We start from the raw sequence: 18,733 nt of genomic DNA on the forward strand, positions 1-18,733 counted from the left end.
GGACCTTAGAAATTATATTATATATCTTCTTAAATGCACCAATTCATGTGAAGACGATCAACTCTGCACTAATTACAATAATCCTCAAACCACTTTTGATGGCGGTATTCTTACAACTAGAGTCCATACGAAAATATGTACATATGTATGTATGCACACATAGTAGAGAGAGAGAGAGAGAGAGAGAGAGAGAGAGAGAGAGAGAGAGAGAGAGAGAGAGAGAGAGAGAGAGAGAGAGAGAGAGAGAGAGAGAGAGAGAGAGAGATTGTTATTTTATACGTTTTTGTTCGATCCGATGAAGCACAATTTGAGTTGATCTCCATGAATTAAATGCACTGTTATGTAAAGATCTTTGGTATAAAACAGTTCTTTATTGTTTCTACTTGAAGATTAAATCATCTCAATTTTTTGTTATAGGTTAATTTTCAGAAGATGGTGATTGATTAACTAAAGATTATAGTTTTGCATGGAAAGTTTTTTAGCTTTACAATTTCTGTTGTTCTTTTAGATTTGACAGTTAGGTATGCCTTTGTTCGATAATTTGCCAAAAATGATAGTAGGATGTAAGCATGAGTTTTTGAGTTTTGATTGGTTGTGTCATTTGCTCGTTAAAAGATATAAGCCTCGTCGAGCTGTTAATGGGGGAAAAGGACAAAGTAATTGAAGAGCTAGCGCATATACTATCCGTCGCAACTCGGATTAAATGAAGAACGTGTAGTACTGTGCTGATGGAAACTTATAAAATTGGAAAACAATTGACGTATATTAGGTTTGTGAAAGTTTAGACGCGAAAAATAGTAACGAGAAAAGATTTACGATTCTTGCAAAGAATATGCAATGGCTTCAGCAGAAACATGTAAAAGAACGTAAAGAATTGAAGGCATAAAAACTTACCTTGCCCATAGTATCTAAAGGAAATATATTATAATTTTTGATCCAATTAATTAGACCTTCTGATTTACTTAATAATTTTGAACTATCAAAATTTTTGTGTGAGGTCATGGGTTCGGGTATGGGCGTGTGCATGTTTGTGTGTTGAAATAAATTGGTGATTTATAAAAGCCCCGTACTTCGAGAAAGGTATCGTTTACTCCTCTGATGTATAGAAAACATCAAATAATCTCTTGTTTTGACAGTCAATGCTCAAACTTTTAACAGTGTTAAATTTGAGTGAGCAATTACTATTTTACCCTGTTTTACATACCTTAGACTAGGAGTGGTAAAAGAGCCGAGCCGACTCGTGAGCTCAATGAGCCGGCCGAAAAAAGCTCGAGCTCGCGAGTTTGAGCTTTCTAACGAGTCGAGCTCGAGCCAGTTTTTAAGTTGTTCATGACCTCACGAGCCGGCTCGCGAGCCTTGTTTATTATTATTATTTTTTTTAATTTTTATGTATTATTTTTTATTTAAACTATGCATAATAATATTAAGTATTATAGAAATAAATAAAAATAAAATATAAATATAAAAAATATATTAATTACAATTTTTTGTAATATTTTTCAATAGTTTTTAAGAATAATTAATAAAAAGAAAGAAAATAAGCTTGAGCTCGATCTCGATAAAATGAACACGAGCTCGAGCTCGAGCTCAAATCGAAAAAGAGAAACTCGACGAGTTCGAGGTCAACAAAATAAACTCGAGTTCGAGCTCGAACCTTCCAAAAGAGAGCCTTCCAAAAGAGTGCTGGGCTCGAGCTGTGGGGTGGTTCACACCCCTGCCTTAGAAAATTCCCAAAGTTTTTCACGTCATTCACTCTCTGTACAACTTTCTCTCTCTCCCTCCCTCTCTCTCTCTCTCTCCCGGTCTTCCTTCTCCCTCTCTTCGATTTTGCAAGAAAACAACACCTGAAAGTTTCATATAATTCTCAAGATTTTTGTGGAATTTTTTGAAGAAACCTTGAATGAGCAGCATATTCGAAGGTTGCTTACCCTAGAAGAAGGTACGAGTTTTGGTTTTAGGTTTTTTTTTCTTTTTCTTTCCCAATTAGGGGATTAACATTTGGGTGAACTGATGTTTTTTGGGGGTTCTTTAACCCGGTGAACTTCGAGGATTAAGGACACGATTTTAACTAGAAATAAGGTGTATTTTGTGGATTATTGACATTTTTCATAATTCGTTCAAAGTAGAGAATTTTGTCGATTTTAGTGTTGTTTGATTTTCGGGGTTTATGTTTAATTTCAAATAGCAGAAGTAATTTATTGCATTGCTATATAAATAGCAGACGTAATATCTTGTCTTGTTTGAATTCTCAACTTTATTGATTTTTTTAGTTTTTGCCATAGTAATAGATTTCTCAACCTGTATGACATTTTATGCTTGGACTTTAATGAATTTTTCTTTTTCTTTTCTTTTGCAGAGTGTATATTTTCTCCAACTCAGATTAAAAAAAAAATCTTATGCAAAGTCTGTAAATCTTTGTTTTTAGTTTGCGGTTCATTAGAGTTTTATTTTGATTTAGCATTTTTTTTAGAATTTAGGGGTTTTCACTTTTTTTTTTTGGTGGGTCTTGCGATCATAATCTGCAAAGCTTTATTTTTTGTCGATTTGAATTTTCTTTTTTTATGCAGGAATAATGAGCGACCAATTGTTTACTATAAGGATCAATTGTAAAGGGAGATTCACAAATGGTGCTGAAGAGTATGTCGGAGGGGTGGTTTCTGTTTTGGCAGACATTATAAATTGACAAATGTAGGGAAAAAAAACTAAACGAAATGAAGAATTCAAGAACAAAAGAAAAAATGGGTGAAAAGAGTGAAAAAAAAAAATGCTGAAAAGAGTAAAAAGGAAGGCTGAATAAGTGGGAAAATCTGGTCAAAAAATGTCTAAAACTAGACAATCTATATCTAGAGATTATTAGGGGTAATTTCGTCAAAAAAACAGCCAACGGATTTTTATAACGGTCGGTCAAAGGATTTGACTAACGGATTCAAGAAAAAAGTTGACGGCAGGGGTTATTTGACACGGGTGCAAAATGAATTTTACCCTTTATAGAATGTAGTATTTAACTCAACTTTCAGTATAGAAACTACTGATTTGATCTCCGAAATCATGATTTTGCTATAAAAATATCATATGATTGTTTTTAAACAATGTTTAGTTTGTCAATTGACGTCAACCCTTTTTCATGCGCATTCATCCCGGAATGTTGCATGGCTAGTCTGTTAAAATGTCTCATTTGTTCTCTGCATTATTTGGCTGATCATTCATCATAGGGATCTTATTTGAGCTATGCATGTGGTTTGAAGCACTCTATGCATCATATTTACTTTTTTGCCAATGTTGACTAAGTCATTTTTATAAAGCGTGTGCGGCCTTTTCCTTATTTTGTACGTATACTGATTGACGCTGCATTAGGGTTATAGCATTCACTACATTCATTTATTACGAGTCTGTATATGATCTCATTTATTATTAGTAGCCTTTCTATATATAAGGTTACCTCCTGAATAGAGTGTATCCATTGCCAATTATAACTTAAACATTTTGGTTGCAGTGAATAAATGTAAGAATGAAGGACAACGGTTCAGAGAATAGTTCAATGCTTAACAGAAACTGGGTGTTGAAACGAAAGCGTAGAAAGCTTCCAGCTAAGTTTAGAGACAAAGGCAAAGTCAACAACTCTGTAGAGCTGAAAGAGGATGATAGTCTCGATCAACGTTCTGGCAAGAGGAAAGGCAATGATGGAGTAAGTTATCATTATTTCCTTGAAATGGATAATACAGATGTTGCCTCCGCGCATGAATGATTTAGAACCCCCGGCTTGTTTCTTGATTGTATTTTTCTATGTTTTATTTACCAGCTTTTAAGCCACATGAAGGTTAATGGAATTTACTCGTATCTTGAATCTTTGTTTTTTCATATTATTACAGTATTATTACGAGTGTGTGGTCTGTGAACTTGGTGGAGAGTTGCTTTGTTGTGATACATGTCCCCGTACTTATCATCTTCAGTGTTTAGATCCTGCTTTGAAGGTATGCTGATTATATTTTATGCTTTACTCTACTCCTCCTATTTACATGCAATGAGACACTCATTTGTTACTTTATCCTCTGAAGAATATTCCAAACGGGAAGTGGGAATGCCCAACTTGCTGTTCTGAACATTCATGTATGGAGAGCATGAACCAACTAGAACCTATTTCAAAACGCGCACGGACGAAAATCATCATCCGTAGATCAAAAACCGAGTCTGGATCGTCTGCATCTGACAAGGCTAACCAAGCATCTGAAACTCCTATTCTTGGTAAGAAAAGGTATTCCGACAAAGGAAAATTGCCTTTATCTCGTCGAAGTCGAACAGTTGAGAAGTTGGAATCTTTATCCAATAACATTTGTGGTAATGATCCCGTTGAAGATGGTTCTCTGGATGCTGGTTCATCTTATGCTGATGTTAAGAAGAAAAAATTAGTGTCTCAATTGCATATACAAGCAGAGAAGTCAATTACCCCTGTTAAAAGATCTTTATCTTCGTCGAAGAAAAAAAAGTCAAAGATGAAAGAGGCATCTCCTGAAGTAAATAATGAGACATCTATTGTGGAGTTTTCACCAGGAAGCGAACCTGTCCTTGCATTGGAAGCTGCCACCCCAGTACCCAGAAAAAGAAAGCATAATAAAGCTTACTCCCATGATACCGAAAAGAAGTCAAAGACCAACAATGCCAAATCGTGTTCAGATACTAAGAAGAAGAAAGGTCTGCTCAAATCAAAGAACAACAACAATAATGGCAAATCTTCACAGCCAAAACGTAAAATAGCTGCCTGTGCAGATATGGTTAATATCCTCCTGAAGGATGATGAGGTCTATTTCTTTTTATTATTGTTTTTTCTTGTGGTTTTATCATCCATATTCTCATTTTCTTGAGCTTATCTCATGTTTAAATCATAATTTTAACTTTCATAACTTCAAATTCTGGTTCAAACTTAAAAGTATTGACATGCATGTTTATCATTTGTTAGACTTCTGGTCCTATATGGTTTGAGAAAATAAATGAAACACTTTGTTTGGGCTGGACTGCTAAAACTGTAGTAGATTGAATTGGGAACAAGTTGCGGGAAAGAATTGATAAATAGCAAGTGTAATACTAGTCGGAGGAAATATATGATGCCTGAGATGATATTATTGCTCATAAATTATAACCTATAGTTAGTGTGTCTAAAAAAAAATGATGGTTTTTCTAGCTCTTCTTGTTATTGATACTATCATGCATGATTCATATATCTTGCTCTATTATTTGTTTCCATAATATGGTCTTTGATGCAGATGGTTGAAGAAGCAGCCCATGATTCACTTGAATCACAGGACGCTGTGAAAATTACTGTTGAACCCTTGAGATATGAAGATAATGCTACTGGAATTCTACAGGTAACAAAGAAGTTGATGTTTCTAGCTGCCAGTGTTTTACTAAATCTCATCTTGCTCCAACTATAAAAATGACTGACATTGTGTCTTAATTTTATTTTAGCAGGTTGATCGAGTTGTTGGTTGTCGAATCCATGGTGATAATGTTGATTTTGGTTGTAATGCGGTGGTCAATGACGATGACCCACCTTTAGCAGATTCATTAGTTGCAGAACATCCCAGTAAATCTGATGAGGAAAATCCGGATGTGTTCGATGTAGGAAACTCAGCTGATGATCCTCAAGATATTGCCAACTGTTCTGGTGTGGAAAGGAACATACAAGATATTATGAACAAAGACAAGCTACAAGTGTACACAAGATCAGTAGCCAAAGAATGTAAAGAAATTGACTGTTCTAGTTCCATGGTAGTACAAGAAAACAAAAGTCAAGATGACAATATCTCGTCCACCAGTGCAGCAGCCAAAACTGTCGAGAAGGTTCCAGCAATTGAGAATGCCGATATAGTCTTAGAGACTTGTACCAGTAATGATAAAGGAATCACAAATGAGGATGTAGAGGATAAAAAATTGACGACTACTTCTAAAAAGAAATTAGTAGGTTCCGATATCTCATATGAGTTTTTGGTAAAGTGGGTGGGCAAATCTCATATACATGACAGTTGGATTCCTGAGTCTGAGCTGAAGGTGTTGGCTAAACGGAAACTGGAGAATTACAAGGCAAAGTATGGGACAGCTACAATGATTCTGTGCAAGGAACAATGGAAGTCGCCACAGCGAGTAATTGCTACTAGGTCCTCCACTACTGATGGTGTAACTGAAGCATATGTAAAATGGAATGGTCTTCCTTATGATGAATGTACTTGGGAAAGAGTGGACGAAGCTGCTATTGCAAAGTCAATTCACTTGGTTGATTTGTTCGTCACGTTCGAACGACAAACATTGGAGAATGACACTGTCAACCTTGACAGTAGGCACCGGAAGGGTGACCTCCTACAAAACGAGGTACTTACTCTGACAGAACAGCCTAAAGAACTAGTTGGAGGTGCTTTATTTCCGCATCAGCTAGAAGCACTGAATTGGTTGCGTAAAAGCTGGCATCGATCAAGAAATGTAATACTTGCGGATGAAATGGGGCTTGGGAAAACAATATCAGCGTGTGCTTTCATATCGTCTCTGTACTGTGAGTTTAAAGCTAAACTTCCTTGTCTTGTTTTGGTTCCTTTATCCACAATGCCCAACTGGATGTCAGAGTTTGCGCTGTGGGCTCCTCACCTGAACGTTGTAGAATATCACGGTAACACGAGAGCAAGAGGCATGATTCGCCAATATGAATGGCATGCCCATAATCCTAAAAGATTGAAGGAGAAAACATCTGCATTCAAATTCAACGTCCTCTTGACAACGTATGAAATGGTTCTATGTGATTCCTCTCATTTACGTGCAGTTCCTTGGGAAGTTCTTGTGGTTGATGAGGGTCACCGTCTTAAAAATTCTAGCAGTAAGCTGTTTGGCTTGCTGAATACATTTTCATTCCAGCATCGAGTACTGTTGACTGGTACTCCTCTTCAGAACAACATAGGGGAGATGTACAATCTGCTCAACTTCTTGCAGCAAGCTTCATTTCCTTCCCTCTCTTCATTTGAGGAGAAATTTAATGATCTAACAACTGCAGAAAAAGTTGAGGAGCTGAAGAAACTTGTTGCTCCGCATATGCTTCGTAGACTTAAAAAGGATGCTATGCGGGATATCCCCCCCAAGATTGAACGAGTAGTCCCTGTTGAGCTGTCATCTATTCAGGCAGAATATTATCGTGCTATGCTTACAAAGAACTACCAGGTATTACGCAACATAGGGAAAGGGGCTCCCCAGCAATCAATGCTGAACATAGTGATGCAGTTAAGGAAGGTCTGCAATCATCCTTATCTCATTCCAGGTACTGAGCCTGAATCTGGATCGATGGAATTTCTTCACGAAATGAGAATAAAAGCGTCGGCCAAGCTGACTCTGCTGCATTCTATGCTTAAAGTGTTGCACAAAGATAACCACAGAGTTCTTATCTTTTCACAGATGACAAAATTACTTGATATACTTGAGGATTACTTGAATATAGAATTTGGTCCTAGGACATTCGAAAGAGTTGATGGCTCCGTTTCTGTGGCTGAACGACAAGCTGCAATAGCACGTTTTAACCAAGACAAGAGTCGCTTTGTGTTCCTGCTATCAACACGCTCGTGTGGCCTTGGCATCAACTTAGCAACTGCTGATACCGTTGTTATATATGATTCTGATTTCAACCCACATGCCGATATCCAAGCTATGAATCGAGCTCATAGAATAGGGCAGTCAAAAAGACTTCTTGTGTATAGGCTTGTTGTGCGTGCTAGTGTTGAAGAGCGTATCTTGCAGCTAGCAAAGAAAAAGCTGATGCTTGACCAACTCTTTGTGAACAAGTCTGGATCACCGAAAGAGGTGGAAGACATCCTAAAGTGGGGAACAGAAGAACTTTTTCATGATAAATCTAATATGACTGGAAAAGATGGTGAAAACGATGAAGCAATTGCAGAGATAGAGCCTAGTACTAGTAGTAGTAGTAGGAGAAGAACTGGTGGCCTTGGAGATGTATACCAAGACAAATGTGCTGATGCTAGTAACAAGATTGTCTGGGATGAAAATGCTATTATGAAATTGCTCGACCGCTCAAACATTCAGTCTGGTTCACCAGATAATGCTGAATCAGGATTAGAAAATGACATGCTTGGTTCCGTCAAGGTATCATCAAATTGCTTATAATTTCATCATTCCTTTTTTTATTGCCTTCAATTCTGCTTGTGGCACGATCCGCGCGCACACACACACACACAATAATTTTTTTGTTTTTGAATATGGCTAGTATATCTGTGTGAACTATTTCTGCTTCTAATATTGGATGTCCATCACCCTTTTTATTTTTTCACTTAGTCACTGGAATGGAATGACGAATTAACAGAAGAACAAGTTGGGAACGTATCAGCTGCTGAGGCAATTAATGACACAAGTGAAGAGATTTCTGAAAAGAAAGCTGCTGATAATTTGGTTGGCACAAATGAACAAAATGAATGGGACAGGCTTCTGCGAGTTAGGTGAAGAAGAGCTCAACCTTTTATTACCTTTTCCGTTGTTTAGTGTCTCTTGTATTTGTGTTCTCTTTGTCGCATCTAGTACTTTTAAGAATTTGTGTTACTGCGAAATTTATTTCCTCAGTCTCATTATAACGCATTGCTTATGGTTTCTTCTAGATGGGAAAAATATCAAACCGAGGAGGAAGCAGCTCTTGGCCGAGGAAAACGCCAACGAAAAGCTGTTTCTTACCGAGAGGCATATGTAGTTCATCCTAGTGAAGCACTGAATGAAGTACCTCTCTCTCTCTGCCCCTCCTTTTGTTTCTCTGTGATCTATCAACCTATGTATGAATTTTATTGACATAATTAATTAGGAAAAAGAGAAAGACAACTAGCATCTCTTGGGCTAGAATTATAAATAAATAATACCAAGAGAAAAGAGACTATGAAACCCTAGCAAATTGTTATGATACTGTGATTAGGAATACTAGATTGCCATCTTTGTTTGTACCCCACTGAATGTTTCTTCATTAAGTGGCTCACTGCTGAACTGGCAATAGCACCCTCAGTTTAGTTCCCTTGAAAAGTCAAAAGAATAACTGCCAAATAACAACTATTGTTGTGAGTAGCCAATAATTTGACGTTTTATGTACCTTCTGTTTGAATTATGTTACGAGAGGTTTGTTGCTTCCAATGTTTGAATGTATGGTAGTAACTTTTGGCATGTGATATGATAGGGTGGTGGTGTCGAAGAGGTGGCACCAGAGCGTGAACCAGAGCCCGAGCGTGAGTACACACCAGCAGGACGAGCTCTTAAAGAAAAATTGTGAGTTTGGCTTCATTCATATTTCAACACTCTTTTCATGTGTTTTAATGAATGCCTACAATATTAACACATCATGTGCTAAAGTTTTATTTTCAAAATCATTAAATCTTGCACTTTCAGATATTGGGCTATATCATATCACTGAATGCAACATACACCGATAATATAATTTGTTTATCAGAATAAATGCCTATAGTGAGTGATAGTTTGCTACAAAAATGATTGCGGATTATCTTTTAATCGACATTATTATATGACATGAATATCTTATTAAAATTTGAAATTGTAAGACTATTTTTCATTTGAATTTTTTTTTCCTAAAATTTGATGCTACACTTATTGTTATTAATTTTTTTACAACATATTAATTTCAGTAAGGAACATAATTTCTAATAATGTTGTTGGAATACTTCAATCATGACAATTGATTATAGGTTATTATTGAAAGCAAATATGTTGATGCCTTGTAAATTTATTTCCATGATAAGTGGGAATTGTTTTTACTTCCCACTTCGGATCGCTAGATTGATGCATTACGTACATTATCAATGCACGTGTATTGCTTATAGAAAATTTATTGGTTAGTGCTGTGTGTTGACTCGCATTCTTCCCATGCATTGCGCAGAAAATGCACAATTTGTATATTATCCATGCACGTGGATTGCTTATAGAATTTATTGGTTAGTGCTGTTTGTCGACTAGCATTCTGCCCATGCATTACACAGAAAATGCACAATTTGTGTATTATCCATACACGTGTATTGCTTATAGAATTTATTGGTTAGTGCTGTTTGTCGACTAGATTTCTGCCCATGCATTGCACATAAAATGCACAATTATGGCTTTGTTATTTCTGTGTCATTCATTCAAGAGAATTCTTCTTTTCTTTTCTTTTTTCTTTTTTCCCCTCAAGGGTTAAAATTGACACTGGTGAAGGTCATTTAAAAGTTGTATACAACTAATGTGCTTATTATTCAACAGCGGCAAGCTTCGTGCAAGACAAAAGGAAAGACTGGCTAGGAGAAATGTAAATGAACCGCCGCCCGTTTCTGTTCAGGGACCATATGTGCAGCTGCCAGGTTCAATTCCTCAAGAACAAATACAAACGGCTCAGCCTGCTGAAGAACAATCTTCAGTTGTTGCTGCTTGGGAGGATAGGAATCTTATTGGCCAATCCACGAATGGCATCACTGACTCAACCCTCAAGCTGGGAAGGATGATGTCTAACCAGAAACCTTCTCGTTTAACTCTTCCAGATACATCTAGAGGGCATTTTCCAGAATATTCCAGGGACAATGATCAGTTACTTGATGCGATGCGGAGCAACTTGCTGCCGGTTATTGGACTCTGTGCACCAAATGCTCCTCCTAACAATAAAACGGAGTTGCTGCAGCGAAAACTCCCAAAACCATACCAAAGGCAATTCAAACACGGGCTCGGGCTGGAGTTCCCGTTAAATGAGATGACTGGTAAAGGTAACGAGTCGATGCCAGCCCAACAACATATGTTGCCTGATCACTTGCCTCAGGTGCAGCACATGAAGACTGATCAATATATGCCCTTTACGCCAGTAAGTTTCTTTATAGATCAATTGGTTGGGTTTAAATTGGGGAAAAAAGTTGCAGTTTCTCATCTGAATATCATGGTTTTTTTTGCAGCATTCCTTGAATATCCGGAAAGGTAAAGGGCCTGCAACAGAGCATTCGTGGAACTCTAGTGCAGCTTTTTCGAATTTTCAAGAGAAAATGCTATTGCCCAAGCTACCATTTGACGAGAAGTTGCTACCTAGATATTCATTTCCTGGTGGAAACTTGCAGCCAAGTACAACTCCTGATTTGTTCCCAAGCCTATCTCTGGGATCAAGAGTTCCAGAGCCCACCACTGTACATGATATGCCTGTGCTGCCATTGTTGCCGAATCTCAAATTTCCACCAGATATGGCAAAGTATGAGATGCCTCCTCCAGCTTTGGGTTCATTCTCGTCATTTCCTGAAAACCACAGGAAGGTTCTTGAGAATATCATAATGAGAACTGGAGGTGGGTCGTCGAGCAGCAACCTGCTGAAAAAGAAATCAAAAATAGATATATGGTCTGAGGACGAGCTTGATTATCTGTGGATAGGGATTCGTAGACATGGAAGGGGCAATTGGGAGTCAATGTTAGTAGATCCCAGGTTGAAGTTCTCAAAGTTCAAAACTGCAGAGGATTTGTCAGCAAGGTGGGAGGAAGAACAACTCAAGATCATTGATGGGACAAAGTCTATGATGCCTCCTCCTCCTCCTCCTCCTCCTCCTCCAAAGTCTGCAAATGCAATGGTTTCTGATGGTATGATGGCACGAGCAGCAATGCTCGGGAATTGCTCAGAAGGTATGATGGCACGAGCAGCAATGCTCGGGAATCGCTCAGAAGAAGGAATGATGGCACGGGCATTGCACGGAACAAAGTATGATGGGGGGCCGCCGCCTCTGAGATTTCAGACACATTTAACGGATATGAGACTGGGTCTTGCAGGTCTACCACCATCGTCTGATGAACCACTTGTGAATATGTTCCAGGCTAAGTTTTCCAGAGACTTTTTTGCAGCAGGAACCAGTGAAAGTAGTACCCTTATGAATTCACCTCCGTTTCTGCTGGATTCACTAGGAGGTACTAGTTGTTTGGATTCTCTCGGGTTGCAGCAAAGAATGATGAAGCAAAGAATGGATGTAACTACTGGGTTGGGAATATTGCCTCCTGCTGGCCTTAGTAATAATCTGGTTCCGGATTATTACAAATCAAAGGGAAAGGAGGATGAGGCTGCTGCTATGTCCATGAAAGGTGGGGCACTGCCACACTGGCTTCGAGAAGCAGTAATAAAAGATCCTCCACCAGGTAAAAAACCCCGGTCTGAGCTGCTGCCTCCAACTTTATCTGCAATTGCACAATCTGTTCGTGTATTGTATGGACAAGGTTGCTCCCAAATTCCTCCATTTGTAGTCCCAGGACCAACTCCACCTAAGCCTATGTATCCTCTGCATGATCTGAAAAACAAACAAAAGAAGAAGAAGAAGAAGAAAAAGTCAAAGATACCAAGTACGATGATTGTTGGTTCGACCTCTTCTCCAGTGCAGCAACAAAAGTCAGAAGGGGATGATGCAATAGCAACTGCAGCAGCTTCGGATGAGAAAATAATGAGTGAAGATGGTGGTGTTGATGAAGGAGGAATAGTTTCAAACGAGAAGACAGCAAGTGGGGATTCCAGCAAAACAAATCCCCCGCAGAAGCAGCAGCCAGATGGAGATGGAGATGGAGAGGAGATGTCTTCGGAAGGGACGATATCAGATGGTGGCCCTGCATGAAGCATTATATATAATAAGATTATTGTAATTGCAACACATTAAATGCTAATTATAATTATTCGAAACGTCATTGGTTGATTGATTAGCTGACTGGTGATGGGGCACAACAGTTTTGTAGTGCATTCCTCCTCCTCATTGTTGTAATTATAGCAGAAGAGTATGTAGAGTTGTTTTTTTTAGTGTGAGGGTAAAAGTTAATAATTACATAACTGCCACCCCCGTATATTGCACAACTTGCTGCCTAATTAACACTCTTTGGCCTCCTAAGTTGTGAAAAGAAAGCAAACAGCAGCAGCACAGTATACAGGTGTTGAAATATTTGAACTTGTTCTGCACAGCAGCTGCTCATCGTCAAAATAAATGGCTGTTCTTATGCCATTCAGTAGGCGAGCGTCGGACAAGATGCTCTTTTGGTTGTAATTCCTGATCCAGTTACTCGCTTTTCCACTGCAAAATATTCCCAATTCAAATTGGCATCTGGATTGAGCTTGCTTGTCATGAAGCAGGGGAAAAAATGGGCCTTTTCTCATTTTAAGAGCACTAACTGCATTATTTTAGAGAAGAGGACAACGATCCCGTATTTCTTGACACGGTACTTGCTTTCTCCTTCTTATATCAAATCCACCATTTATTGAATGTTTCTAACTTTGACGGCAGATGTTGTTAGAGCAAGAAAGTAACACCAGTATCATGGTGGACCGTCTGCAAGACTACCAAGCAAGCAATAGCCATCATGATTCTACTTTTGGGCTAGGAACAAATATATTGTTGTCCTCCTGATAGTTAATGTTATATAATGTTTCGGGTTTTCTACTTTAATAAGAATTAAGATCGGATTTATCAGACCTTCCATGTTGTCTTTTAGGCCAAAGTTGAATGAAGCTTATTCAGAACCAATTCCAGGGAAGATGTGAACAAGTTAATGTCTCAGCAATTCCGTATGCCTACAATTGGCTCAAGTTGGTTGTTCACACAGTAAAAACATTGGTTGCCCAAACCTAGTTTTCACGTGAATGCGATAACTTGTTGTATTCTATGTCATAATGCATTTGCCATCATCTCTTGTCCACACGAAAATAATATGGATGCACTTGCATGTTTTCCAAGTGAGACAAAATGGGACTTTGTTGTTGCTGCTGCTTATGCAAATATACTTGGGTTTTCATTTGTGACAATTTTGTTCTAGTGTAAGTATGTTCATAGATTTGCTAATTTGGGAAATAATTTGGTTTTAATTAATTTTCATCAATGTATCAAATAATTCTTTTATGGGATCATTTTTGAAGAGAAATTGTATTTTATTGCTTAGCTTATACAGATGAAATAGAGTACCTGAAAACAATGTTTTTAAGTAGGGTGGAGAATTCTAGCTTATACAATGTAGCATCAACTCCAGACCCCTCCCAATCGATTGGTTGGTGTAAGAACACGTACACCTTCCATCTGAATGTCATACATAAAAGACATCTTTGAAGAATATACATGCATCAACAATCTAAATAAGCAGATGTCATTGTCAGAGCATCTCCGACCGGTCACTATATCGCCATTTTTTTCCATCTAATTTAGGTGTTTTTAGCCTCCCACCCAAAATTTCTATATTTTTATTACACCTAAAATTATGGAGATTTGGTTTTAGCCTCCCACCGTGGTCAACCCCATATCACCATATACCCGATTCTTATTTTCTACCAAATTTTTTTGTGAAGGAACCCAGCCATCCACCATTTTCCTATTTTTTTTCCCACAAAATCCTATTTTTTGCCAAATATAGAGGTGAAAATAGGATTTGGTGTAATTAACACCATTTTATTAATTAGCATATAGATAATGATTTTAACTAATTGCACCTGATTACCGAATTATTAGCATATTTATTGTAAATACATTAGTCTTAATTATTAAATTAGTTTTTAAAATATAAATTCATTTTTTTTATTATTAATAAAAATATTTTTAATTAATATATATGCTTATTTTTAATTAATTAAAATACTAATAATATAAATATGCTTATTTTTAATTAATTTGTATATTTTTTTTTTATCAATGTCGATTAGTTCATTTATTTACTTAACTAATACGCTATTGCCATTAATAAAATATAATAAACAATGATAGAATCATTTACGAAACACACTTTAATTGACGAAATACAAGCAAGACATTTCAATTGAAATACATAGCTCATATAAAAAAACAACATAACATGATAAAAAAAAAAAAAAACTAAAAAAGAAAATAATAAACAATAACACAAATTATATAAATTTAAATTCTCATAAATTTGTTAGTAAATTTATTATTTTTAACGTGTCCAAAATATCCCTAATATGAGTCATATTATAAGAAATACGTCATATTATATGATGTATTTCAAATCTCAAATTCCACCGTTCCCAAAAATCAATTTCATCATTTCCACCGCTCCCAAAAATTAATTTCATCAATTCCATCGCTCCCAAACATCGAATTCATGAACACCAAACCCTAACAAAAAATTGAATCGCGTCTGCCATAGGTAGGGTCCTCGAACCATTTGCAATTTACAAAATTCTGTTTGCTATTTACATTGTGGAACCAACTTTTTTTTTTTTTTTTTTTGCTATTGTTGAATGACCATCTGAACCAAAAGTTTAAGCTTTTAGTGAAATATATCATTTAATATTAATATCTCCAATACGTCCCCACAAGTGCAGACGAATTACATTTGAAGCCTTGCACTTGAAATCTTTTTAAATTGGTGGTTGTGGGATTCGAACTCAGACCTTTCATTTGGCTTGGCTCTGATACCATGTTGAATGACCATCTCAACCAAAAGCTTAAGCTTTTGGTGAAATATATCATTTAATATTAATATCTCCAATAGCTATTTGGAGATCGTTTGTTGTGTGAAGAGACATCTTATGTTGTTTCTTCATTTGTTGTTTGCTATTCCTACAATGGCTCAAACACGATTTAGTCTCGGTAAGTAATACTCCTACTTGATTATTCGATTTTTTCAATACTTATTCAAAACCCCCTCTTTTTTTTTTCCGTGGAAATCAAAAGAGAATGATGACATCGAATCCCCAAAATAAGGTATAAATTGCAGCGTTTGTTAATGTTATTAGTTTGTTTATGCTTATTTGAAAAAAATGTAACTGTTTTTAAGTATGAACTTTTAATTTCTTGAGATTAAACATTTGATTGTTGCTAGTGTGGATTTGCTATACCGAATTTGCAGTTTGCTGTTTCGAGTTTGTTATTATGAGTTTGCATTTGCTATATTGAGTTTGCTTTTTTCTATTTAGGTAATTTATGAAATTTTGGTTTGCATGTAGTTTGAAGTCAATTTTTTTTAGTATGATTTGAGCTTTGCTATTCTGAGTTTGCACTTAAATTTTTAGTATCATTTGAGTTTGTATGTTGTTGTGGTTAACTTGGTATACAAATTACTAGGGAATACATCTAGTTATTTTGCAATTGGATGTACATGTCTTATTGCAGTTTGCACTTTGCGATTTTCTATTGTAATTGAAGTTGTTATTAGTTCTTAATTGAAGTTGTTATTACCTGTTTGCAGTTCATGTCTAATTTATAAGATGAACTGTTGTATCTGCAATTAGTTCTTGCTATTAATATTTGTTGTTTGCTGAAAAGAATCACGGTGAATAAGTGGGCTGCTCTTGAGGTTGAAGAAGAGGGCTTAATTGAAAATATAAAAGACTCAATTGAAAATCTTAAACACTTCATTTTGGTGCTTATGAAATTTATGGGGGTATTTAGGTATTTTCGTGTTAAAAAATGAACTCCCACTAGCATTCATGGCGAGTGAAGCGCACAGTCAGTTCTCAGGGGTCTCATTGCCTTTGACTAATTTTATTAGGGGTATATTTTCTAAATTTTTTTAACATAAGGGTTTTTGCAGCAATTCGAGATTACACAAGGGTGTTTTTTTTTTTTTTTTTAACATTAAACCCTTTTTATATCTAAAAGAAAAGTTCCATTTTGTCTTTTTCTTCCCATTCATTCTTCATCCTCACACACTCTCTTCAACATTTCCTCTCTCTTCTTCACACTTTGGTTGGTTCGCCAGAACACCGCCGGCACTGTCATTCCAATTCCATAGCAACGCCGCGGCTCTGTTGCGGCCGAAACCGGGCATTTTAATTAAAATGCTAAAAAAATAAAATTTATTTAAAATATATAACTAATACCAATATTACAGTACAATAATATGCAAAATATTATTCCAATTTCAAAAATAAATAATACATGCAATATTAAAAATATTTATAGATGTGAATGAATTTTATAAAATCCAGTAAAACAAAATTAATCATCGTTCTCATTAATTCTCTCAATGTTAATTATGTTATTTGTTGATAAAAATTAGTGTTTGAAACAATTGAAAGGTGATACGGACGGACGACAATATAAAAAGAGTAATTAATTAACTATTATAAAGGAGTAAATTGCAAATACCACCCCTGTGTAATACCTAATTGTCAAATACCCTCAGTCAAATAAAAATTCACTCAAACCACCATGTGTAATCAAGTCAAAGCATTAAGACCCTCACGCGCTAGTTGTGCGATTTTTCTTCATTTTTGTTGTGTGAAATGACTGAGTTGCCTCAACATCTTTTTTTTTTCTTCTTCGCTCATCATCGTCGTCGAAATTCCAGCTGTGACTTGCAGTCATTTTCGCCGGCAAACCATGGCCGTCGTCTTCAATCGGCAGCGGTGAATTTTGTGTAACATTAACTATTAAAGAAATCGACAAAATCAACCTCTGCGAAGGATAAATGGGTATTCCAATCTCAAGTGAATTCCACCTTCAATGTGAGTTGCTTCGCCTACCACTTGAAGCAATTCTTTTTATCGCATTCCAACACTATTGCACCTCTCTGATGTCCAATTTCTCCGAGAATGACGACGTCTTGCTCGAGGTTGTGGGCGGTGGATCTTAAAAACACAGTGGTGGTGGTGGTGGTGCAGGAGGGATGAATTGATGGTGAGCGGCGGAATGGACGGAGGCTGGGAGAAATAGTGGATGGAGCTGTGAGTCGTGAGTGGGGTAGGGTGGTGTACTGGTGTACAGTTTGGGGGTGCTGCGAAGAAGATGACTACTTTTCTTTTTTCTTTTTCTTTTATCCTTCAATTTTTCTTATTATTATTTATATTTATTATATATTTTATTTATTTAAAACAATAAATATTAAAAAAATTGTTATACACCAGTAAGTTTTACTAATTGCAAAAAAATCCTAGGGTATTTTTGTACTTTCGCCCTTGGTCATCAATTAAACTCCCAATTGGTGCAGTGTGCTTCAAAAAATATTACACATGGAGGTACGAGTGAATTGTTTTTTGACGGCAGGGTATTTGACAATTGAGTTTTACACATGGATGATATTTGCAATTTACTCATTATAAAGTGATACATAATACAAGATAATTTTTTTTTTGTCCAGAGCGACCATTAATATAAAATTGAAAGAATATTTAGTATATTGAAAGATAATCTAGTCGATTAAATACAGTTAAACCTCTATAAATTAATACAGTTGGGACCATCGAAATTTCATTAATTTAGCGAAATATTAACTTATCTATAAATTAATCTTTATTAATTTATACATTAATTAATAACTTATTAATTTATAAAATTACTTTTATTATTATTTTCAATAAATACATTTTAAAAAAAAAAATTACGTGTATATTATTCATTGTACCATTAGTTCAATGCACTATAGAGCACGTTTCACGAGCGGAAGCTCTTAAAGCAGCAATGTATAGAACGGTTTTATGTTGATTTATGAGAAAACTATACCGAAAGTTCTAACCATGTTAAGAAAAGCGAGGGATGAGATTGATCCTAATGTGAACTTCAACAAGAAACAAGCGACAATTAATTATATTGTATTAACCTTTCATAGATCTATAAACTATGTACTATACCATGTATTTTAAGAATTATTTTTATGCATTATTAATTTATATATTATATGGGGCTTCTTAAAATTTTTGAATGTGTATTATCTTATAAATTTAGCGAATTATTAATTTAGCACGTTGTCCCCGAGTCGGGATCGAGAAAATTTATTATTTAAGCGAGGTTATTAA

General features: G+C 36.1%; 1 protein-coding gene and 1 long non-coding RNA gene across 7 annotated transcripts; both read left to right on the top strand.

Moving 5' to 3' along the window:
• The first annotated feature begins 1,470 nt into the window (after positions 1-1,470).
• Positions 1,471-12,799, top strand: CHR4 (chromatin remodeling 4). 6 transcript variants are annotated; one of them, XM_088818769.1, is made up of 12 exons: positions 1,471-1,939; positions 2,568-2,637; positions 3,494-3,685; positions 3,870-3,971; positions 4,056-4,796; positions 5,259-5,360; positions 5,464-8,127; positions 8,317-8,477; positions 8,634-8,748; positions 9,194-9,282; positions 10,264-10,852; positions 10,941-12,799. In XM_088818769.1, exons 3-12 carry the CDS (start codon positions 3,509-3,511, stop codon positions 12,618-12,620), a joined length of 6,420 nt encoding a protein of 2,139 aa, XP_088674895.1. In that variant the 5' UTR covers positions 1,471-1,939; positions 2,568-2,637; positions 3,494-3,508; the 3' UTR covers positions 12,621-12,799. The 6 variants fall into 6 exon arrangements, with proteins under 6 accessions (XP_088674895.1, XP_088674896.1, XP_012833278.2 ...); XM_088818770.1 differs by having other exon boundaries at positions 1,590-1,939; positions 2,568-2,688; XM_012977824.2 differs by having other exon boundaries at positions 1,639-1,939; positions 5,461-8,127.
• Positions 12,800-13,098: 299 nt separating this feature from the next.
• Positions 13,099-13,439, top strand: LOC148770557 (uncharacterized). Its single transcript, XR_016031404.1, has 2 exons — positions 13,099-13,212; positions 13,288-13,439. It is a non-coding gene; the product is annotated as an uncharacterized LOC148770557 (long non-coding RNA).
• The last annotated feature ends 5,294 nt before the right edge of the window (positions 13,440-18,733 follow it).

This window comes from Erythranthe guttata, chromosome 5, assembly GCF_056151865.1.
Source record: "Erythranthe guttata isolate IM_541 chromosome 5, IM_541, whole genome shotgun sequence".
Taxonomy (NCBI): Eukaryota; Viridiplantae; Streptophyta; class Magnoliopsida; order Lamiales; family Phrymaceae; genus Erythranthe; species Erythranthe guttata.